General features: G+C 41.4%; 1 protein-coding gene across 1 annotated transcript in view; it reads right to left on the reverse strand.

Moving 5' to 3' along the window:
• Nucleotides 1-340: 340 nt before the first annotated feature.
• Nucleotides 341-24,854, reverse strand: part of CCDC85C (coiled-coil domain containing 85C) — a 155,978-nt gene continuing 131,464 nt past the window's right edge. The window contains exons 4-6 of the mRNA XM_077820466.1: nucleotides 7,870-7,965; nucleotides 2,371-2,469; nucleotides 341-430 (exon numbers count right to left, since the gene is read on the reverse strand). Coding sequence (XP_077676592.1) covers nucleotides 341-430; nucleotides 2,371-2,469; nucleotides 7,870-7,965 — 285 coding nt within the window. The remainder of the gene's footprint in view (nucleotides 431-2,370; nucleotides 2,470-7,869; nucleotides 7,966-24,854) is intronic.

The raw sequence follows: 24,854 nt of genomic DNA on the forward strand, positions 1-24,854 counted from the left end.
TTAACAAGCAGGTGGGCAGAAGCAATACAAAATAACTTCTTCACAGGTCAGGGTTCCATTTTTCCTCCTAGAAATTCTCTTGTTAGGTAATTCTACATAGAGACCATACAACAAAGCAGGTTTGCACTACAATACAAGTGACACAAGTCTGCGATTATAGGATGGTTAACCCATTTAATATTGGTTCCAGATCGTAGCCTGGAGACTAAGCCTTTAGCTGCCATATTTACACTATAGACAGTTACCAAAAAGAAAAAAAAACCCAACTGGCTGCTAGAAACAGAGCTCTCTTCCTCTCTGATTCTTTATAGAGTTGCTTCTAGTTTTCAGTGTGACGTTCCTACAATGGCCCCTTGAACTGGTTTCCTGAAAGATGTTGCCTGATGGATGGTTTGGAACTTGCTGCATCACCCAACTTTCGCCAGACAACCTGTGGGAAAAGGGGGAAAAGATTGCAGTTGATGAGCTACACTATTTGTCTAGAAGTCAAAATGGGCAGTTTCCAAACCAGAGTTGCAGTTCTACATCTGACCATTAGATGGCACTTATGCACCAAATTACAATTTAAAGGATTTGAAGTGTTCATCTTCTCTCTCTTGAAATTAGAACTATTATGCCATAGGTAATGATATAAAACTAATACATTAGGTTCAGAAGCTAAATTCAATGTTAGACCAAACACTGACATTCTTAAAAAAGTGACATTTCCTTTCAATAGATATCATCCGAAAAAGATCCCATCCAGTTCAGATACTACTCCCTTTAAAGCAGTTTTTATGAATGGCTAACACAGAGAGGAGGACCAATGCGGAAAGTGGGGCTCTCACAAGGAAAGCAAGAGAGGAAGTGACAAGAATTAGCAACATTTCTGAGAAGGATGTTGCTGTAGATCGAAGAGCCACTTCCAGTTTATCTCTACAAATACCCAGCATCCAACCCACAAGTTTGCGAAGGTGCCGTCCTGGAGTCGTAACATTCCATCTTCCCTTCTGCTAGAAGAAAGTGGCATTAATAAAACCCAAACAAAGCCCACAAACCAAGAGCTCACTGTTATTCAATGCAGGGATTTACCTACAATCTTGGAGCCTTAAAGTGAAGCACTTTGTGTTCTGCAGAGGATTAACTATAGCATTTGTATATTCAGGAATTAAAAAGTTTTTTTTAAACCCTGTTTTTTGACAGGGTGGGATTATGTAGGGGCAAATTTGGGGCTAGCTCTTTAAATTTGTTCATGCTTTGGGTGGGGAAAGGAAGAAAATCCACACTAAACAGTTTCTGGTCTTCCTGCCCAACAACATCTTTGTAAAAATGTCATCACCAAAAAATACATTCATATTTTCCATAAATAAAGTCATATCACATTTCTGCACTGTTGTGCCACTCCAGTGGTTTTGAAACACTCTGTCATCAACCTATTCAAAAAGTTTTCAGAGAGTTTTGCTTCCTCTGAAATTCTCATGCACCAAAAAGGCCTCACTGATATTCTGACCTGCAATATGGATTTCAAAGAGAATATCCACAGGAGTCCCTGCTCTGGGAAACACTGCACTGTCAAGCAGAAAATCCTCCAAAACACATGACTCTCAGCTTGAGCAATGTTTTAACAGCAATACAAAGCTCACTTTTCATCCGCAGTGTGTACCCAAGTCATTTTTCTTATTAGATCATTCTGCCTGGAATAAAAGGTAGCAGAGCAGCAGCAAGCAGCCACACCTCAGCCAGAGCAAAGTCCTGGCATAAATGCTCAGTTTACAATATGTGGCAACCTCCGTATACAATGTGGTTGCTAGGCCAAACATGTTAGCGGGTGCCAAAAATCATGTGTAATCACCCCTCATGGATTCAAACGAGAGGATTCTAATTCTGACATCAGATTACGGTCACTCCACTTCTATGACTTAAATACCCTAAAACGTATAAATTAAGGCAAAAGGACCAACCTATGCTTTTAATCGACCGTATAATTCTCAGGGGCTTACAAACCAAGATCAGTACACAGGGCTGAAAATTGAAACCTCCTAGCCAGATAAAGACAGTTGCATAACTGTCCATCAGCCCTAATAGGATAAGCCACTCTCTACCAGGAAATGAGTGGGACAGGTGGTGTCCGTATCCTTTAAGGAAGCTCAGCCCTAGGTTTCTTCTGTGCAAATGCATCAAATTAAGTGTTCAGGTATTTGACATTTGGCTCCTGCCCATACAGAATTTAATTGAGCTTTGATTAAGTTTTCCTTATGACTGAATTTCTCTGTGGGTTTCAAAACACGCTCACACACACACACACACACACACACACACACACACCAGATGTTACAAAACATTAGGACCAAAATAACACTATATAAAATACTACAAATAAAGACTTATTACATTGCACATTTCACGAACAATTGCTTTCTCCTTTTCACTCAGGTCTTCTTCATAGTTATCTTGCATTTGCCTGTCCAAATTTTCATGGACTTCAAGGACCTACAAACAAACAGATTGCCAAAGTATTATACATCTCAAAGATCAATGACATCTTCTGCAAGAACACTAGCTGGGATTTAACACAATGTGGTCTGCCACATCCCCAATGCTATAAACTGCTGCTCCCACAAAGAGATGCATTCCCTTCAAAGGGTGCAGCACTCAACCTATGGACTATCAGGGACAGGAGCAGAGCCTTAGCACTTGTCTACACCCACTTCACCTATGTTGGTTTGAAACCAGTATAGTTAAAGCAGCATGAATGCAGTTCTACCAGGTAAAGATGCTCTTATCAGTATAGCTTAGTCCCGTGAATGTACATGAATAAACTGTACTGGTATAAGACTCGGTTATACCTACATCCATATGAAGGGTTGTACTGCTTTAACTATACCTGTAAACAAATCACACCCCTAACTAAAGAAGTTAAGGCCTTCCAATGTAAACTCCTCAAGGCAGGAACTGTCTCCTCTTATGTGAATGTAATCAGTTTAATTCTCTCTCCTGTAACAGTCAATTGGGCTGTGATACTTATGCAGTTACTCACACGTGTAAACGTTTGCAGGACTGTGGGCCTTAGCCATTCATTTTCTCCTATTGTGCCAGTGGGTCTTTTATACAGCAACAAGAGAGAGAAAAGCATTTTCAAACAGGAAAATGTGATTGTAAAAGTACAAAAATTGGCAGGGGGCTCAGGGAGAAGTGGGTATCTGAAGTTACCCTGAGCCCCCTGGGTATCTGAAGTTACTTGTAACTCATTTTCTTGACTCACTGCCTCTCGTCAAGTTGACAATGTCTTTTTAAAATTGCATTATTTTTATGTACAAAAAACTGATTTTAGATAATGCTTAGAGCTTGCTAAAAAGAGTTTTTCCTTTTCTCTGGTGTCCAGATAAGTAGGGTTCATGGTATTAAAGCCACCTGCCTTTATAGGTGGAGACCCCACACAAAAATAGCACCAACATATTAAAAACCTTCTAAAACATTTTTTAAATAGCCTTTTCTGTCAAATCTGTTGCATGAATAAAAGCACAGCATGGTAGGACACTAAATAGTCATTTTACTGACGTGTGTTTGGGATGACCTACATAACTCATTCATGGCTTTGTTACTCACGCATAATGTGGTCACCTCAGACTCCTGGAAATAAGATTTTTAAGCCACTCACCATGTTGCCTCTCTCTTGTGCTAAAGGAATACACATACAACACATACACCCTTACAGCAGGCATATTTGTGTGTGCGTTAGTGTAAGCATGCAAATGAACTACAGGATTAGATTCATTACAAGGATGGATTTCACTCCTGAAGCATCCAGCACTGACCACTCATAGAAACAGGATACTAGCCTAGATTATTCATTGATTTGGTCAAGCACAGAAATCCTGCTGTACGCTAAATGTTTCAGTTATAAAACTAGGTCATTCTCTTAGGGCCCTTAACCTACTTCTTTTAAAAATGTACCAACCACTAGTTTAACCAATATATCTGCGACCAGTGGAATCTGTAAAAAAACATTAACTTTACCTAGATTAACCTTTTTAATGGAGCATGTGAAAGACATTCCAGCTCGGACAAATACAATGTCTATTTTTCTATTAAAAAGGAATTGATTAATTATAGATCCAGCTGGACTCGCACTTTGAACAAGCTTGTTTGGAATCAGTACACCTGCAACTCTCAGCTGTGAAAGCAACACAACCTGTGCAATCAAATCCCAGTGCAGATCACCAGAAATATCTTGCAAGAAGCAAATACTGGCTGTATCCACAGGGTAAATGTCCAGGGCAACTTTGGGGTAGATTAATTAAAACTTCCATATCTGATTCTATCAGTCAGCGATCTTTCAAATACATGAGTCTCAAAGGGAGAATATTTACTATATTTTTTATTACTTCAATTTAAATTTAAATTACATTCCCAAGTTCATGTGGTGTCAAGGGGATGTAGAGCTTATTTCTTTGTTTTCAATGGAAGTGGCTTTTAAATGCTGTTGGATAATAAGAGGCAGAAGTTGAGAGTTTTAACCTTTAAAACCCCAAATGGCTCCAGACCCATTTACCCAAGAAACTGTCTCCCTGACCCCATGCCACACTGAAGCGGGTGAGTGGTCTGGAATATTAGAGAAAGTCCTAGCAGAGCTGTATTGATGAACAGTGGGCAGGTAAGGAGGTCAAAGGTGCATGTTAAATTCATTTATCACATGGTTCGGTAACGTATAATATGACACATGCATTTCACCTCAGTGAACGGAGTTACACTAATTTACACCAGCTGTGGATCTGACCCCAAAGAAGCTTAAAAATATATATGCACACAAACACTGGACTACATCCTCAGCTGCTATAAATCAGTGCACGCTACCTAGAAATCTGACCCATAGTGTTTGTATCTCTCTCTCTCTCTCTGTCACATGCACACACTTATATACAGGAATAATTTCATCCCCAGCTGAAATGCAGCTATAGTTTAGGGTGGAGCCTGGCAACTGTCCTCAAGGAATCCATTTTGAAGCACTTGAAGGAGAAGAAGGTGATCAGGAACAGTCAACATGAATTCACTCTGGGCAAGTCATGCCTGACCAACCTGATTGCCTTCTGTGTTGAGATAACTGGCTCTGTGGATATGGGGAAAGCAGTGGCCGTGATATACCTTGACTTTGCTAAAGTCCAGTGCATCCATGCATCCAGGAAGACCAGTCCCTGGATGGGTAGACTTTAGCCAAGCTTTTAATGCGGTCTCCCACAGTATTCTTGCCAGCAAGTTAAAGAAGTATGGATTGGATGAATGGACTATAAGGTGGAAAGAAAGCTGACTAGCTCGTCGGGCTCAATAGGTAGTGATCAACAGCTTGATGTCTAGTTGGCAACAGGTATCAAGCAGAGTACCCCAGGGGTTGGTCCTGGGACCGGTTTTGTTCAACATCTTCATTAATGATCTAGATGATGGGATGGATTGCACCCTTAGCAAATTCACACATGACACTAAGCTGAGGGGGAGAGGTAGATATGCTGGAAGGTAGGCATAGGGTCCAGAGTGACCTAGACAAATTGGAGGATTGAGCCAAAAGAAATCTGATGAGGTTCAACAAAGATTCTATGAAAGACAAGTGCAGAGTCCTGCACTTAGGACAGAAGAATCCCATGCACTGCTACAGGCTAGAGACTGACTGGCTAAGCGGCAGTTCTGCAGAAAAGGACTTGGGGATTACAGTGGACGAGAAACTGGATATGAGTCAACAGTGTGCCCTTGTTGCCAAGAAGGCTAACGGCATTTTGGGCTGCATTAGTAGGAGCACTGCCAGCAGATCAAGGGAAGTGATTATTCCCCTCTGTTCGGCACTGGTGAGGCCACATCTGGAGTACTGCATCCAGTTTTGGGGCCCCCACTACAGAAGGGATGTGGACAAATTGGAGAGTCCAGCAGAGGGCAACAAAAATGATTAGGGGGCTGGGGCACATGACTTATGAGGAGAGGCTGAGGGAACTAAGGTTATTTAGTCTGCAGAAGAGAAGAGTGAGGGGGGATTTGATAGCAGCCTTCAACTACCTGAAGCGGGGGTTCCAAATAGGGTGGAGCTCAGCTGTTCTCAGTGGTAGAAGAGGACAGGACAAGGAGCAATGGTCTCAAGTTGCAGTGAGGGAGGTCTACGTTGGATATTAGGAAACACTATTTCACTAGGAGGATGGTGAAGCACTGGAATGGGTCACCTAGGGAGGTGTGGAATTTCCATCCTTAGAGGTTTTTAAGGCCGGCTTAACAAAGCCCTGGCTGGGATGATTTAGTTGGCGTTGGCCCTGCTTTGAGCAGGGGGTTGGACTACATGACCCCCTGAGGTCTCTTCCAGCCCTAATCTTCCATGAGTCTATGATCTGTCAACAGCACAGAACCATTTAGGTCAGGAAACAAAGAATGTCACCTTATCCAGAAACTACAGGAGAAATACACATAGGCAGAATTGGATTGTAGAGTGAGTGGTCATGTTTCCCTCTGTTGGGTGGTACCAGCAACTACACAGCCTGCTCAAATGTTAAAGGCCTTTTAGTTTTTAGTGCTGGAGGCCCTGGTCCTGATCCCCACAGACAGCTATGTGATCTGTGTGTATGTAGCCAGGGTTCATTATACAATGATGTATATATAAGTAGTGGCATTGCCAGCAGATCGAGGGACATGATCGTTCCCCTCTATTCGACATTGGTGAGACCTCATCTGTCCAGTTTTGAGCCCCACACTACAAGAAGGATGTGGAAAAATTGGAAAGAGTCCAGCGGAGGGCAACAAAAATGATTAGGGGACTGGAACACATGATTTATGAGGAGAGGCTGAGGGAACTGGGATTGTTTAGTCTGCAGAAGAGAAGAATGAGGGGGGATTTGATAGCTGCTTTCAACTACCTGAAATAGGGGGTTCCAAAGAGGGTGGATCTAGACTGTTCTCAGTGGTAGCAGATGACAAAACGAGGAGTAATGGTCTCAAGTTGCAGTGGGGAAGGCTTAGGTTGGATATTAGGAAAAACTTTTTCACTAGGAGGGTGGTGAAACACTGGAATGCGTTACCTAGGGAGGTGGTGGAATCTCCTTCCTTAGAAGTTTTTAAGGTCAGGCTTGACAAAGCCCTGGCTGGGATGATTTAGTTGGAGATTGGTCCTGCTTTGAGCAGGGGTTGGACTAGATGACCTCCTGAGGTCCCTTCCAACCCTGATATTCTATGATTCTATGACACCGCAAGACTGGAATTTCTATGGATCTTAGATACTCAGGACAAGGGGAAACATGTACCACACCAGCCTACTACATGTCAAGTGAATTTCTCCTTCTAGAGGCTGGCCCTAGTGACTTTACCACTTGCTACCAAGTCAAAAATTCTCCTTTACCTCAAGTGGTAGGGTCCTAGTTTTGACTCCCAGGGACAAATTAGGTGTCTATATGTGTATGAAGCCACAGTTTGTTACATAATTACAAAAAATGCTCCCTACTCTTACGAGAACTGCCACAGGATTTTCAATGACCAAAAGTGTATAAGACAGTTGGCATGTATCTCATTCTGAAATGGCACCCAGTGCTTCCTAAAGCCACTTTGAGGCATTGGTTCAGTCAGGACTGAGGAACTCAAAAGGTAACCAGCTTGGAGTATTGTGACTTTTCCTTGCAGGTCTCCCAACCAAAAGCTGGCCACACTTGACCTTGCTTAGCTGGTAAGTGTGTGACAAGCTAACTGCTTGAGGTGCTGGTAAGTGTGTGACAAGCTAACTGCATGGTTGCTGGTCAGTAATAATCTGGCTGAATAGTTCTCTTCCATCTCTGATTACTATAATTCCATCATTAGAGAAAATGCCAGATGATGTTTCTACAGTTGTTGTATGCAGGAACAATACAACATGTCAGTTGAATGCAGACCTACCTTCATAGCATGCACGACTGCCTCTGGTTTCTGACCCACAGGCACATATCCTGCCACAGGAGAGGAAGCAAGATCAGGAGTCATACGAGCTGGGCCCTGTTGAAACAATAAGTAAAAAACACACTTTTAAAGTATTTTAACTGAGTTCTTTAAATGAGAGGAAGAAAATACCTAGTAAGAACAAAACTGCATCAGTACTACCTCAAATCTAACTCTCCACCAGCCTCAGGCAAAGACAAAGGCTTTATCTGCACATAAAAGCTACATGATTTTAACTAAAAGCAGTTCTTAAACTGATTTCATTAAACCAGTGCAAACCCCTATGCGGACACACATCAGCTGACTCTTTTGTAGCTTACTTCATATAAGCCAAATGTCAACCAATGTGTTTCCCCACAGGGACTTGTACCAGTTTAGCTAAATCAGTTCAAGAAACAATTTTAGTTTAATTGGTGCAACTTCTGTGCATTAGACAAGATCAAAAGAGTTCTCCCACCCTGCCATAGAGAAAACACTGTAAACATGACAACTTTCCGGCACCGCCTGGCTTTTACTAAGAAGCTAGAGAATATCTGGCATGAAAATAATCGTGGGCATCTGTTTTTAATGGTTTGGGGCAACATTTTCAAATGGGCATCATGTACCCATCTTCAGCTACAAGAAGGATTGGAAGGTAACCTAAAGATAAACGGATGTCCAGACTCGATGTTGGTGGGGATTATTTCCAAAACATGCTCTCTAGTTCAACTGTGTTTAGGATTCCACTGGGAAAGATACAAAAATGGCTATTTTCATAAGAATTCAAGTATGCAAACAGCTTGATAAGCACTTTCGATATAGGCTTTGCTTTTCAAGGTCTCTCTATTGAATAACACGAGATACAATATCCTTATTCAGCGAGATGCACTCCTCCTGTCCTTCCTATTTGTGCATTTGCACTGTAATACTCGGAGAAACCAACAATGAATCCATTGACAAACTCATATTGAGTCTTCGCATCCCATAGGAAACACAAAGAACGATTATCCTGTTGGATGGTGAAAATAAATTAGGATGACAGAGTGATGTGTAGCCCCATCACAAGAATGCTTTGCCCATACAATGCATGTGGGTCTTCATTACCATCTTTTCTAAGATTAAAAAAACAGGGTCCCGTCCCATAATCTTTTATACCAAGCAGAGGCTAGTGTGTTGTTTTCATTTCTCATGCATTTCAGCTGTGAGCCCCAGATTGCCATGTTTTACTTTTTCAAGTGTTTCGGTTTTATTTTTTAAAAATGTTCATATACAGCTGATAAAGGAACTGGATTTGGCCCAGTTTGTTGGGCTCTGGATAATAAGACAGGATGGCCAGGGATTCTTTCATGTCTAGACCACTGATCTGAATTTAACCAAGGTATTGACCTAAAACCATCTTCCCCTGATGGTTGTGAAATGAGTTGGTGGCCCACACATCACTTTCTATTGAAGAGGTGAACTCATCGGAGAAACCAGCATTAGAATTAGCACCTTTGTGGGAAATCTCAAGGGAGAATTAATAGGTTACAAGAGCATGGAGATGAGGCTACCATTGCATTCTGCAACGGATCTCTCCAGCACAGGGTTGGAGCTCAGTGTGGGGATAAGGGAAAAATTCATTTCTCCCACGGGGTTGTGCATGTTGTATAGCTAAACAGAGAACTTTCATCTTCAAGGCTGTCAAGCCAACTCTTTTAACAATAAATGATAAAGGGGGGGAAATGTAAGTGACCGATCCACTTAAACCAGAGCTGCCAACAAAGACTATTCAGTAGGGATCTTGGATGGAGATCTGCTAATTGCTCTTGGAAGCCTGCAGAATCAGTCTTCAATAAATGTCAAATGCATCAATCTATGTATCATTCTCCCAACCTCTGGCTTCAAAAACACCACTATTTTCTTTTTAATACAATCTAGATCTTAATCGCATGACAAGTAAAAGCAGAAGAATTGGGGCTCTGTGGCCACAAATCCCCCCAAAGCTCCCCCTGGCTAGAACACAGTAAACACCCTGCAAGATATTAACATACAACCCAGCTGATCATTACAAGAAGAATCTTCATTATCACCCTGGAAATATAAACAAGGCTTTCTGACTACACTCCAGTAGACTAAAGGTCTCCCACAAGAGGCAGCAAAATGGTCACACCTTTCCACAATAGCATCTTTCTCTCTTCCTGCGTCAGGCATTGATGGTAATACTACCTTGAGCTATGACTGTAAACGCTCTTAAAACTAATATGGGAGATGAGCACGAGGGAAACATGAGCCATAAAGAACAGTAACAGGTTTCAGAGTAGCAGCCGTGTTAGTCTGTATCTGCAAAAAGAAAAGGAGTACTTGTAGCATCTTAGAGACTAACAAATTTATTAGTCTCTAAGGTGCCACAAGTACTCCTTTTCTTTTTTTAAAGAACAGTGAGAGATGGTTTCCAAAACATCTGATCATGCCCAATGGCTTACCACACTCACATGAAAAAAAAACCACTATTATTTTTTCTATAATACCCTCAGTTGCATTTGATTTAAAGACAAATTGTATATTTTGGATCACTTCAAAAATACATACACATTAAGCCGGATTCTCTGTTGGTGTCAATGGCAGTGGAGCTGTACCCATTTACACCAGCAGATAATTTGTCCTTAAAAATACAATGTTAATTGATGGAAATGTAACAAAGGAAAGGGGCCCGCTTCTGCCTAAACATAGCCTGACTCTGGGATGGCTTCCTTTCCAAGACAAATATGATCACTGATGCTCAGGTTAGGCTTGGTGTTAATTATTATTATTATTTGTATGGCAGTGTCAGTGGGGAAACCCCTTTACAGACGAAATCCTCAACCCAAAGAGCTCATAAACTAAGTGAAGAAGGTACAAATGTAGGAAAAGGAAAGCAGGACACTAAAAGCAGCGTGAATGAGTAGCAAAGAGTTTCACAAAGCAAGTCTTCAGGATGGGTTTTGAGGAGGAGAAGATGTAAATATGGAGAGCTGGGATGGATGTGGTGTATTGAAAACTGCATTAAATATTACAAGTTATCAAGGGGTTTCCTTACACTTTCCCCATGTCCTACTTTTAAGCTAGAGAAGCATGTGATCTGAATCAGTCTGCAAAGAGCCAGACTAGAGCAAGGTGAGGTGACTTGTGCGTTGCTGCCTTCGGAAGCAGCCTGCTTTGCCTCTCTCTCTCTTTGGTTCTTGTGGTTAGGGTTCTGGATTTGACGAAATAAAGTAGTGTTATGTTGCAACACTCCAGAATAAGCAATTTATATGTTTGTATCTAACTTCTCTGTTTGTGTGCTGTGAACAGAACGTTGAAAAGGGAGTTTCGGGCACCGGAGGCAGCACCAAAGAAGGCATAAAGGTGGGAGTGGAGGGAAAACACGAAAGGGGCGTCAGCTTGGCAGAGTGAGGTCATCAAGGAGAAAAGTGGGAGGAGACAAGAATGGAGAGGGGGATGGAGAGCTAGTTGTGTAAGTTCCTGAAGGTGAGGAGGAGCATGAATTTCATGGGGAGGGGAAGCCAGTGCAGGGCTGTGAAGAACAGCTAGATTTAGTCAGAGTGAAGAGTTTTGGGAGGAAGAATGATGTGGTTAGGAATCTAACTTGGGTCTTGGGACACCAGGGTTCAATTCCCCACCCTGCCACAGATTTCTGGTGTGACCTTGGGCAAGTCACTTAATCTCTCTGTGCCCTAGTTCCCCACCTGTTAAATGGGGATAATAGCACTGGCCTACCTTACAGGGGTGTTGTGAGAATAAAACACATTTAAAGATAATGAGGTGCTCAGATACTATGGTACTGGGGGCCATAAAAGTACTTAGATAGAACCACAGTGGCTTTCTGGGCTGGAGTGAGTGCCAAGGAAGCCCAAGAAGACCCTATAGTAATCAGGGTCAGAGGTGACCAGGGTCTTGGCAGAAGGAATGGCCAGATCTGGGGGATGTTGTAGAGGGAAAACTGGCAAGATTTACTAACAGCAACAATCTGGGGTTTGGGGGAGAAAGAAGTGGAAGGAGGCAGAGATAACCCCAAGATTGCAGCCCCGCTCTGCAGGAAGAATTGTGGAATTGCCAACAGCAGGAAAGCAGGGAAGGAGGGGCCAAGAAGGAAAGATGAGCAGCTGCATGTCATCCAGCAGCAAGATGAGATACTGGGGAGAGGGAGAGAGTCGGAGATATGAGACTGGATGGAGGGCAAAAGGTCAGATGTTTGGAGGGCTGTTATAGCCTAAGCCCTACTATTTCTGCAGCTCCCATCTCTGCAGTAGTCTAAGCTCATACTGCTCTTGTTTCTCTCTTACGCCCCTTTCCTTTATTTCCTCCTTACCCTTTTATAGCCAGGGTTACACCACTGAAGCAGCCCATTGCCACCCAGCCACAAACAGGTTAATCTATTTATCATCTTAACCAGCAGACACGGTCTACACAGACGAGGAACGCTACATTCTGAGTTGTGAGGCTCATATCAGTCTGAATTTCTTCTTCCTTGTTGGTTCTCTTGGATATGCACACTGCATTAGTCAGAGGTCTTGCTGACTTAGCCATTTGCTAGATTTTCGTATCAGTCTGTAACCAAAGCTGGAGACATTCCCTACCCTCAGTCATGGGACCTGTGGGCTGTTTTCAGAGGTGAATAAAGAATAGTTCATAAAACAAATAGGATGTGACTATTTTTATATTTAAATTGATGAAAAATACACCCTTTCTGCTTCACCTCTCTACTGAGCACAGAACAAGTGTAAGAGCCTAAGTCATTACTAGATGCTAAGCTTCTCATTCTCTTTGGCGCAGGTGGGCTTTAATAGCATTACTCCTGATTTACATCAATATAAATGAGAGCAGAATCTGGCCATTAAGTTCTATGGTATAGTAGGCAAGTCCATGTGCCAATTTAGCAGAACAACAATTGCACATTTCTGTTGCATCAGTGGCTTCAGGTTGTTGCTTTTGTGAACACATTAAATAATAGCCGTAGGGTCGCTTCTACCATTCCTTCCCAGAATCCAAGTGTAAACATCACTTGCAGTCTAGATTTTTTTTATATACTTCCTGGCAGTCAAAAGGAACAGAAGAATTGTGATGAGCAACTTTTCCAACATTTCTCATTGGATTTGACAAAGACAGGAGATCTCGTTCTTCTTAGCTCATTACTCTGAGTGTGAATGCTATATCCATTTAACAGCCCCTTCTCCCCTCCCCCCACTCAGGTCTACCTCAGCTCCAAGATGTCTAGTCCTGAACTGCCAGGAATTGTGCTACTGGCTCCTGAACAGATCAGCTAACTTTCAGAATCAGAATGAAAGCTTTAAAAAGGGTTTTGCTTGACTGGACAGTCATGGTCCACAGAGATCCCAGGAGCTGAGAACTTTTTAGATGGTTAATAATGAAATGGAGCTTGTGGCCACATCTCAAAGCTTCTGAATTTCACGTCTTTTTATTGCTTTCTATTACTACAGATCATTGATTTAAAAAACAAGAAGAATTTTGCACTTAAACCCAGGTTTAAAAAAGCCCAAATGGTCAAATAATAGCTCAAACAGCAGTAAAACAAGGATAATTGTGATCACATGGGATGCTGTGAAGTGTTGATTGCCATGTGACTGATCAAAGAAAACTACAAGTGAAATAGGCAGGTATCCCCATACAACCCACATAAAACTCAAGTGGATAGATTTGTGTTTGTCATTGGTTTTGGTTGTGGCTTGGTTTAATTTGCTCTGTTTGGATTTATTTCTAGGTGTTTCTATGGCATCCGGGAGTTTCATGTACATTTGTGAATTTATCCTAGAAGGTAAGGAAATAATATTTACAGATTAGGAACTGAGGCACACAGAGATGCAGTGACTCGCCCAAGTTCACACAGAAATTCTGTGGCAGAGTCAGAAACTGAACCCCGAACACTGGAGTCCAAGTCTAGTGCCTTGATGCAAATCAGTCTTCTCTGTTGTGCATGGTTCTTCTATTTTGCATGAGGAGAGGGATTAATAATCAGCTGGCTGCCTTTTTGTTGCATGCCCTATGTATGGTTAAAAAAATCCTAAAGACTTGACAGGAATCAAAACCTGCAGGAAATATTTTTCCAACACTGCACCATCACACATTATACCACTTGTCCTTTTCCTCTTTCCCATTTCTCTGAGGTACATTAGCTATTATGGAAACAATCACTGGTATATGCGGAGCTTAGCTATATTCACAAGTGCAATGTAAAGTCAGTTGATACAGCTGCTTATGAAATGTGAGTGTATGTGATGGTGATCATGACCACATGCCTGGTGTAAAAGTTACATATATAACTGAAAAAAGAAAAGGAGTACTTGTGGCACCTTAGAGACTAACCAATTTATTTGAGCATAAGCTTTTGTAAACTACAGCTCACTTCATCGGTTGCATCTAAGGTGCCACAAGTACTCCTTTTCTTTTTGCGAATACAGACTAACACGGCTGCTACTCTGAAACCTGTCATATATAATTGAAGACTCACTCAGTGAGACCTGATTTGCATACATGTGCAATCACTCATTTTGCAAGTGCAAATGGATGTGCCTGCAAGTACTGCTGGAGCAATCAGGGAAGCCCACTAAAAAGTTGGCCCCAGAAACACAAACACCCCAGGAGATTGTGTTGTCTCAGCGCTAGCAACTAAATTAAATCTGCATTTACCACATTACGCAGCAATTAATGAAACTCTGCAAATGCATGCCATAAACACAAGGCACGACAAAGGGAAAATAACCCCAAAAACCACCACCACCACTTTCTTAGCTTCAGTTGATTCATTCAGAAATGGAAAGTGAAATTTCACAGTTCAACTTTAACACATCATCACCCCCCACCAAGTGGCAGCTCCAAGAGATCTCGCTGAAAATGTTCCTCTCCTTTCAGTCTTACCTACCTTGCTGGGGGGAAAGGGACCCATTTTGGGAGCATACCAGACCAGGAGCTGTGCTAGATGCAGAAAAGCCACCTTGCTGAACTGAAAGCCCTGCTCAATGGGGCTCAGATCCAAAATGAGGAGAGATGGGGGACATCTATTTAAGCCTATGTCCATTTATTTCTGTATTATTAGGCTGCTCACAAGATTTAGTCCTTACATTGATATACAAAAGGCCTAGAGACTGAGACTCCTTGAAGATCAGAAACAAGGTTGCTATATTTCAGAGTAGCAGCCGTGTTACTCTGTATCCGCAAAAAGAACAGGAGGACTTGGTGAGCTGCAGCTCACTTCATCGGATGCATCACAAAAGCTTATGCTCAAATACATTTTTTAGTCTCTAAAGGTGCCACAAGTCCTCCTGTTCTTTTTAAGGTTGCTATAGTTGATCTCAAAAATTCTCTAGGTCCTTCAATATAAATATCATTGTTAGCATCCACTTGATGAATCTGTGGAAGCCCCATTCGGAGCTGGGACGCGCACATGCCTTTCTTTGCTATGCGAGCACAGAAGGGTTGAGCTTGAAATGAAGAGCAAGCGCAGTGTGTATTCCGAGCATGACATGACTCTGAGCTGACATTTTCCCCTCCCTTCCAAGCCCCTTTCTCTCTTACTGTAGATAGTCATGCCCGTAGCACACTCCTGCCTCTGCTATGGAGTGCACATAAAGAGGACCAATTTGTCTCGTGATAGCATTATCCGAAGACACCCATCTCTTAGGAGGGGAGATGGGTCAACAACCAATTACAGGGGCTTTTTTTTTTTTTTTTTTTACCAACTTTAGCCCATTTTTTTTTTGCCATCCTGCTGTTCAATGCATCAGTCCCCAGTCCCATTATCTCCTCTCCTTTCTCTGAGTAGAGCATCTTGGAATATGCCTGTTTATTTGGAATTGCTCTGAATAGTTATCTTCCCGGTTCATCTAAACTTATGCTCAAATAAATGTCTTAGTCTCTAAGGTGCCACAAGTCCTCCTTTTCTTTTTAGTAACCGTACTGTTGCCAACCCTCCAGGATTGGCCTGGAGTCTCCCAGAATCGGCATCTATCTCCCGATGACTATTGAAACCAATCCGGGAGATTTTAATAGGATATTTTAAGAAAAATGACATTACGTCATGTTCTGGGGAAAAAATCTCCCAGAATAGCTTTAGTCAGAGCTGGCCACCCTAAGTAATGGTGGCACTTCATTAACATGTACCCACCATTCAGACAGATTGCAGGATTTAAAAAAAAAAACAACAACTACAAAACCTGCATCTCCTGCACATTTAGATGGCCACACTTTCGTACTAACCTAAGTCACGTTATGCTCCTTTCCAGCTGTGCAAAGCTGCATGCCTGCCACAGGATACAAACACGAGAACACGTATCCCACAGAGGGAAGTACGGAATGGAAAGTATGGAAAGAAAGTTTATGTCTTGAATAGAAGACTATTACTGTATGCTGCTAATCTCTTCACTGCTGTTACTGAAGGAAGTGAGCCACTGGTCCTTGGTATTAGCAAGTGAAAACAAGACCCATCTTCCATCTCAGATTCAGAGGGACTTTATTGCAGATGCTAATCTCCTTCGGCATTATTTAATTTGCCTCCCATTAATCATACTGAGCAGCTGGCCATGTAAATATTGAAATCCATGAATTAACCATTGGGTCTGTCCAGGAGGCAGGCAGAGCCCATCTGCACAGCTCAGACACCGACTAGTCAGACAAACCATATCTTCAGGGCAGAGTTTAGTGAAATCTACTTAAGCAGCAAAAAGGGTGTATATATCCCGTTTGAGTAATAAAAAACAATTTAACTGCTTCATTGCCATACAGTCCTAAATATCCAGTCTATCCAATGGAAGGAGACCCCCCTCCCTGCAGCCATGTCCCACACTGCTCCCCATCACACGTCTGAATTGGTGTGCCAAGGAGAAGGGAGCTCTTATAGGACCGCACATAGGAGGGGGGTGAGGGAAAGCATGGACATCCTTTTGCAACTAGCTCTCCCATGCAACAGGAATGTTTGGAATTTTCCTACCTGAACAGCATTAATGTATCACAGAGTTCCACTCTCATGGAATGCCACAATGCATTCTCCTCTTGGTTACAACAATGTAAACCCAAGTAACTCCACTGTGGTCTGGATTTAGACTGGTATAACAGACCTGAGTTCAATCTACACTGCCTAAAAACATGACACTGCCATAGACTCTCACAGCACCAAAGAGGCATTGTGGTCTTTCAAAAAAATCTTACAAACTGGTATTAGCATTCTAAATTCAGAGCTGTTTCAGTCAAACAACAACTAAGCGATATAGGTTGCGAAAAAAATTCTGAATACTATCGGCAGGAACATTATACCATTTTTCCATGGACAGCGCATTAACATACTGTTAAGTGACTGGCTGAAGTGGAGACTGTCAACTTGACTACTTTGAAAAAGACTAATTTTTTAATTAAAAATAAACAAATCAAGCAATCTTAAAACAATACTTCCAGATTTAAAATAAAAGAAGTTCCTTTAAAAAAGATTACGGATTTTTCTGCTCTCCTTTTGATATTTAGAAAGGTGTTTTGGCTGTGCCTGGCACCCACACCTCTAATGGTGTTGTCAGCTCTCATGAATTTTTGTCACACATGCATATTTGTTATTTTTCTTAAAGCTCCAGCTCCTGGAGTCAGGTGGTTAAAAGCTTTCATTTAAAATAAATAAAGCAGAGAGAAGGTGGAAAATGTGAAACACTAAATACTCAAAAAAACAGAAGGCAAATAAAAATGTTATTTTTAAGTTTTCAGTCAGTCAATCTCATGTTTGGGGGGGTGGGGGCTAATTTTGGAATGCTTGGGGATGGCAAATACTGCAGTAGATAGTCTCAGGGCCATCTCTCCTCAACTCTCCCCTTTCCTCTCTGCACGTACCACTGTATATTTCTGTTTTGGTTTTGCAGCTACTGGTAAACAGCCTCTTGAGAGACCTGGGGAAGACTGAATGCAAGAGTTCCCCCCGGAGCTGAAAATAAGCAATATCATCATACTAATACACAAGGCAGGAAGTGAACTATCTGCAAAGTGCTGTCAGAAAGCTCAAAGCCACAACAGATGAATTTCTCTCATCTCTTTCAGTTCTGAAAGGTTAATTATGACAACAGTAGATACAAAAGATGTCAGATGGAAATGTGATTTCCAAGTTGTTGGTAAAATTGAGCAAATTCTGTCTTGGGACAGCTCTTTTGGGACACTGAGGGGAGACACAGCACCTGCTGTTCATAGACTTCAAAATAACTGTTGATAAAGACCTACTACCTTTAAAATATATTAGCTTATCCTCAGTTGCTTGTAACACACACTCTGAAGTTTTAAAATAGCATTCCCTGCACTGCAAATTCTGTCACTCTCCTGAATATCCTTTTACTTAATTTTCTCTCCTTCACCTGCTATTGTTGTGGCAGTGAAAAGGCTGCCTTGGTTTTCTCTCTGTTCAATAGCATCATGGTGTTATCAACGTCATCAGCTGGAATGCACTTCCTTCTGTCATGCTCTTCGTTCATTGCTCCTCATGTATAAAAAGGTACTGGGGGTTCATTAGGCAAGTGCTGCCATAGAGCGGAGGCAATCAGTGGACCCAATGGGCTACTTCCCTGTCCTCAGATCCACTCAGAAGGCTCCCATTAAGTCAGCCGGTTATTGAATGCATGTATGGGAGGATCTTTAGTGGTATGATCCCCTTAAAATAAGATGTTATTTAATAGCTGACCTTGCAGAAATTCCCCTGCATCATTAAGAATTGAACAACACATCTAATTTGTGTATTTATATGCACACGCACACACACACAGATTTACCCTCTTCCCATGCTAGCTGGGCAGCAGGTTGGTATTGTTTGGGACAGAAAGGAGGAAGAGAAAGGGGAATGAAGCATTCTTTTGGGGACTGTGCCACTGCACACCAGCTCTAGGAACCATAAGGCACCGTTTTGGGACGTTGCACTGAAGATCTGTAGGATGCTTAAGACAATGTGACCTGATCTCTTTCCTTCAAATACCTCCGATGCTACAATACATATGAGAATCCAGGGCCATTTATCAACTGTTTTTACAACTGTAAGAAAGGTTAATTTTAAGGACACTGGATCAGAGACTGCTCATAGATATTAATGAATTTATATTACTACACATAACCAATTAAGTGACTAATGGAAATACCCAGGATTGTCTATAGCACCCATCACTGTGGTATTTTAAGTGCGTGTACGCACACACACACACCCTTTTTGTAATAATAATGTGCCTGCCATATGGCAAAAGAAAATGCACTTTTCAGAAATATCTTTATAAGGAATGTGACATCTCTGGCTAGTACATGGTAGCAAAATCAAGGGAGATGAACCCCAGAGGCAAGGAACTTCCTCCCAGGCTCCTCTTCAGTTCAATCCGTGCAAATGTGATTTGTTACAAAATAATCATGCACTGAATAAAATTATACATTAATAAACATGCAATGTCTCATTTGGTCTTTGGAGCATCCAAAGCTACCAAGTGCGTTCCTCAGGTGGAGGATGGGGGAAGTGTAAACATGTGAACCACTCCGAATAATGAATAAGTAGCCGCGGACCTAAGATTTGCATGGAGCTGGTAACTTCATCAGACAAAAACAAACTTACTACAGAAAGGAGCCATATCTGTGTGCAGCAGGCTTAAACAAGTGATCGACTTCATGAAAAGAATATGACAGACGTTGGTCATGTTGTAAAGAAAGCCCATGTCCTGAGAAGTCTCTTGCTCAAGACCAGATCAATAATGAAAATCAGATTTTGGAATGTGGGAACAATGTACAAAGCTATTAAAACTGCCCAAGTAATTAACTGGAATCAGGGAGTATAAATTGAGAGGTTCAAACAAATTACACTATGTAGAGAAACAAGTAAGATCATTGCCATTCCTGGATTGTGGATGGTAGACTGAAGCTGGCAATCCTAATCTCAAATGAGGCAGGGCAGGCACTGGCTGAGTGGGAATCAGGTGATGAAAGAATCATTAAAGCTTGGTTTCAGACAAGATTCTTCAAACTAACAGTCATACAGTGCTATGCACCAACCAACAAAAAAGCCAGATGAAGGAAAATAATGCTTTTTATGATTTGTTACAGGATGTGTTAGCCAAGGTCCCAAAACATAATATCATAGTGACTAGAGGTGGTTTTAAATGCAAAGGTTGGAAATAATAGTGATGGGTTAGATAAAGTTAAGACAGAGTCCGTCTGGGCAAAAATCACATTGGGGAAGAAAACTACTAGAGGCCCCCCCTGTGATAGTGCTTGGGGTGTGCTATAATGTTTAATGTTTTCAATGAAGTAAATACTAATGGAAACTGCGTGATCATGGGAGACTTTAACTTCCCAGATATAGACTGGAGGACAAGTGCTAGTAATAATAATAGGGCTCAGATTTTCCTAGATGCGATAGCTGATGGATTCCTTCATCAAGTAGTTGCTGAACCGACAAGAGGGGATGCCATTTTAGATTTGGTTTTGGTGAGTAGTGAGCACCTCATAGAAGAAATGGTTGTAGGGGACAACCTTGGTTCAAGTGATCAAGAGTTATCAGTTCAAACTGAAAGGAAGAAAAACAAAAATAAAACTACGACTAGGGTTTTTGATTTCAAAACGGCTGACTTTCAAAAATTAAGGAAATTAGTTAGGGAAGTGGATTGGACTGAAGAATTTATGGATTTATGAATTTATGGAAAGGTGGAGGAGGCCTGGGATTACTTCAAGTCAAAGCTGCAGAAGCTATCAGAAGCTTGCATCCCAAGAAAGGGGAAAAAATTCAAAGGCAGGAGTTGTAGACTAAGCTGGATGAGCAAGCACCTCAGAGAGGTGATTAAGAAAAAGCAGAAAGCATACAGGGAGTAGAAGATGGGAGGGATCAGCAAGGAAAGCTACCTTATTGAGGTCAGAACATGTAGGGATAAAGTGAGACAGGCTAAAAGTCAAGTAGAGTTGGACCTTGAAAAGGGAATTAAAACCAATAGTAAAAGGTTCTGTAGCCATATAAATAAAAAGACGACAAAGAAAGAAGAAGTGGGACCACTAAACCCTGAGGATGGAGTGGAGGTTAAGGATAATCTAGGCATGGCCCAATACCTAAACAAATACTTTGCCTCAGTCTTTAATGAGGCTAATGAGGAACTTAGACATAATGGTAGCATGACAAATGGGAATGAGGATATGGAGGTAGATATTACCATATCTGAGGTAGAAGCGAAACTCGAACTGCTTAATGGGGACTAAATCGGGGGACCCAGATAATCTTCATCCAAGAATATTAAAGTAATTGGCTCATGAAATTGCAAGCCCATTAGCAAGAATTTTTAATGAATCTGTAAACTCCGGGGTTGTACCATATGACTGGAGAATTTCTAACACAGTTCCTATTTTTAGGAAAGGAAAAAAAGTGATCTGGGTAACTACAGGCCTGTTAGTTTGACATCTGTAGTATGCAAGATCTTGTAAAAAAATTTGAAGAAGAAAGTAGTTAAGGACATTGAGGTCAATGGTAAATGGGACAAAATACAACATGGTTTTACAAAAGGTAGATCATGCCAAACCAACCTGATCTCCTTCTTTGAGAAAGTAATAGATTTTTTAGACAAAGGAAACGCAGTGCATCTAATTTACCTAGATTTCAGTAAGGTGTTTGATACTGTGCCACATGGGGAATTATTAGTTAAACTGGAAAAGATGGGGATCAATATGAAAACTGAAAGGTGGATAAGGAATTGGTTAAAAGGGAGATTACAGCGGGTCATACTGAAAGGTGAACTATCAGGCTGGAGGGATGTTACCAGTGGAGTTCCTCAGGGATCGGTTTTGGGACCAATCTTATTTAATCTTTTTATTACTGACCTTGGCACAAAAAGTGGGAGTGTGCAAATAAAGTTTGCAGATGATACAAAGCTGGGAGGTATTGCCAATTTAGAGAAGGACCAGGATATCATACAGGAGGATCTGGATGACCTTGTAAACTGGAGTAATAGGATGAAATTTAATAGTGAGAAGTGTAAGATGATGCATTTAGGGATTAATAACAAGATTTTTAGTTATAAGCTGTAGACGCATCAATTAGAAGTAACAGAGGAGGAGAAGGACCTTGGAGTATTGGTTGACCACAGGAAGACTATGAGCCGCCAATGTGATATGGCCGTGAAAAAAGCTAATGTGGTCTTGGGATGCATCAGGTGAGGTATTTCCAGTAGAGATAAGGAGGCGTTAGTACCGTTATACAAGGCACTGGTGAGACCTTATCTGGACTACTGTGTGCAGTTCTTGTCTCCCATGTTTAAGAAGGATAAATTCAAACTGGAACAGGTACAGAGAAGGGCTACTAAGATGATCCGAGGAATGGAAAACCTGACTTATGAAAGGAGACTCAAGGAGCTTGGCTTGTTTAGCCTAACCAAAAGAAGGCTGAGGGGAGATATGATTGCTCTCTATAAATATATCAGAGGGATAAATACTGGAGAGGGAGAGGAATTATTTAAGCTTAGTACCAATGTGGACCCAAAAACAAATGGATATAAACTGGCCATCAGGAAGTTTAGACTTGAAATTAGATGAAGGTTTCTAATCATCAGAGGAGTGAAGTTCTGGAACAGCCTTCCAAGGGAAGCAGTGGGGACAAAAGACCTATCTGGCTTCAAGATTAACTCGATAAGTTTATGGAGGAAAAGGTATGATGGCATAACATGATTTTGGCAATTAATTGATCTTTAACTATTCTGGTAAATAGGCTCAATGGCCTGTGTTGGAATGTTAGATGGGGTGGGATCTGAGTTACTAGAGAGAATTCTTTCCTGGGTATCTGGCTGATGAATCTTGCCCACATGCTCAGGGTTCAGCTGATCGCCATATTTGGGGTCGGGAAGGAATTTTCCTCCGGGGCAGATTGGAAGAGGCCCTGGGAGTCTTTCACCTTCCTCTGCTGCATGAGGCACGGGTCACTCGCTGGAGGATTCTCTGCACCTTGAAGTCTTTAAACCATGATTTGAGGACTTCAATAGCTCAGACATAGGCGAGAGGTTTATTGCAGGCGTGGGTGAGTGAGATTCGGTGGCCTCCATTATGCAGGAGGTCAGACTAGATGATCATAATAGTCCCTTCTGACCTTAATATCTATGAATCTATGAAAGTTATGGGCAAGTGTGACAGGGGTTTTGACATCAATCAAAATAGTGAATGATCAATAGAAATTTGTAGTGTGAACAACCTAGTGTTAGGTGGAACAATATTTCCTCATAAAGAAATCCATGAAGTAACATGGAACTCCCCAGACAGTGCTACCAAGAATCAGACAGACCACTTCTGCATTTCAAGAACCTTGCACAGCTCTTTGGCAGATGTACGTGCACAGGGGAGCAAATGTGGGCAGTGACCATAACTGTTGTATTGCTCACTTGAAGATCAAGTTAAAGAAGATGTCGAGGATTAAAAGAAGACTGTGCATAAACAGCACACAATTAAAACACCTAAAGACAAAAAGTGCTTTTCAGCTTGAACTGAAGAACAGGATCAGTGTTCTAACTGAATTAACCAAAGAGAACCAAGACATTGATACTCTGTGGGAAAACGTCAAAGGGTGCTATCTAGAAAATGCAAAGATAGTTTAAATAACAACAAAATCGAAAAGGGAAGAATGGATTAGCAATGCTACTTGGGCAGCAGTGGAAAAGAGAAGTAGAAAGCAAAACCTCGTGAATGGTAAGACACGTGAAGAGACAAGCAATTGGCAAGAAGAATACAGAGTTCTACATAGAGAGGTAAAAAGGAGGAGTGCTACAAGAGATAAAAGGGCATATACTGATAGAAAATGTCAAGAGGCTTAAGATGCTAGCCAAAGAGGTGACTTTACATCCTTATGTAAGACAATCAAACAGCTAACAGGAACTTTAGCACCACTGCAGGTGCTATTAAAGGTGCAAATGGAAAGACCAGAAGAGGAAAAAGGGAAAGATTTGTGGTACATTTTTTAAATAGACCAAGCCCAAATGACCTACTAGAAATACGTGATGAACACCTAGCACTAGAGCTGCATATTGATTAAGAAGATATTGCAATGGAAGAAGTTAAAAAAGCCATCAGTAAACTGAAAATGGGAAAGCAGCTGGAGAGGATAACATAGCTGGAGAAATGGTTAAAGCAAGTGATGAAACAGCCCCCCAAAACCACAAGGAAAGTCTGGATAGAATGTGGAACGACTAAAAGAACCCAACCCAGTGGAAGAAAGCCCTTATAGGAAAATTGCTAAAGAAGGGTGACCTTACAAACTGCAATAACTGTAGCGAAAGCACATGACTCTCAGTGCCTGTGAAAATCATGTACATCATCATCCGGAAACATATCAAGAAACAAAACAGATCTACAGCTTAGACAGGAACAAGCAGGTTTTAGACCACTGAGATCATGTGCAGACCATACTGGCATTATAGAACAAAGTGTGAGGTGGCAAGCACCACTTGTGATAAATTTTGTAGATTTCCAGAAGGCTTTTGACACTGTACCCAGAGATGGTCTTTAGAGAATTAGGGCATATTATGGAATACCAACTAAATAATTAGAATAATCAAGGATCTATAGGTTAATGCCAATGATAAAACACAATTGAATGACCTCATTTTTGCTGATGACATGTCCTGCTTAGTTCAACACATCCCTTAATGGAAGAAAAGACATTGCTTTTGGCAGACAAACAAGGAAAACAAGGTGGTTTGTCCATCAACAAAGGAAAGACAAAATATATGGCTATCAATGTCCCAAATATAACCATTAGAGTGGACAAAAACACTTCAAGTCGTTCATTTTACCAATCTAAGGAGTGAGAGGTACAATGATGGTGATAAGTCGCTAGATGTCAAGCAATGAATATCAAAAGCAGCAAAAAACTGTTATAACCTTGAAAAGATTTGGAAAAGTAGCATGACTGGCACTGGCAAAAATATGAATGTTTAACATGTGCATCATGTCTGTCCTCCTTTATGGCCAAGAATCATGGA

Source organism: Eretmochelys imbricata, chromosome 6 (genome assembly GCF_965152235.1).
Source record: "Eretmochelys imbricata isolate rEreImb1 chromosome 6, rEreImb1.hap1, whole genome shotgun sequence".
Taxonomy (NCBI): Eukaryota; Metazoa; Chordata; order Testudines; family Cheloniidae; genus Eretmochelys; species Eretmochelys imbricata.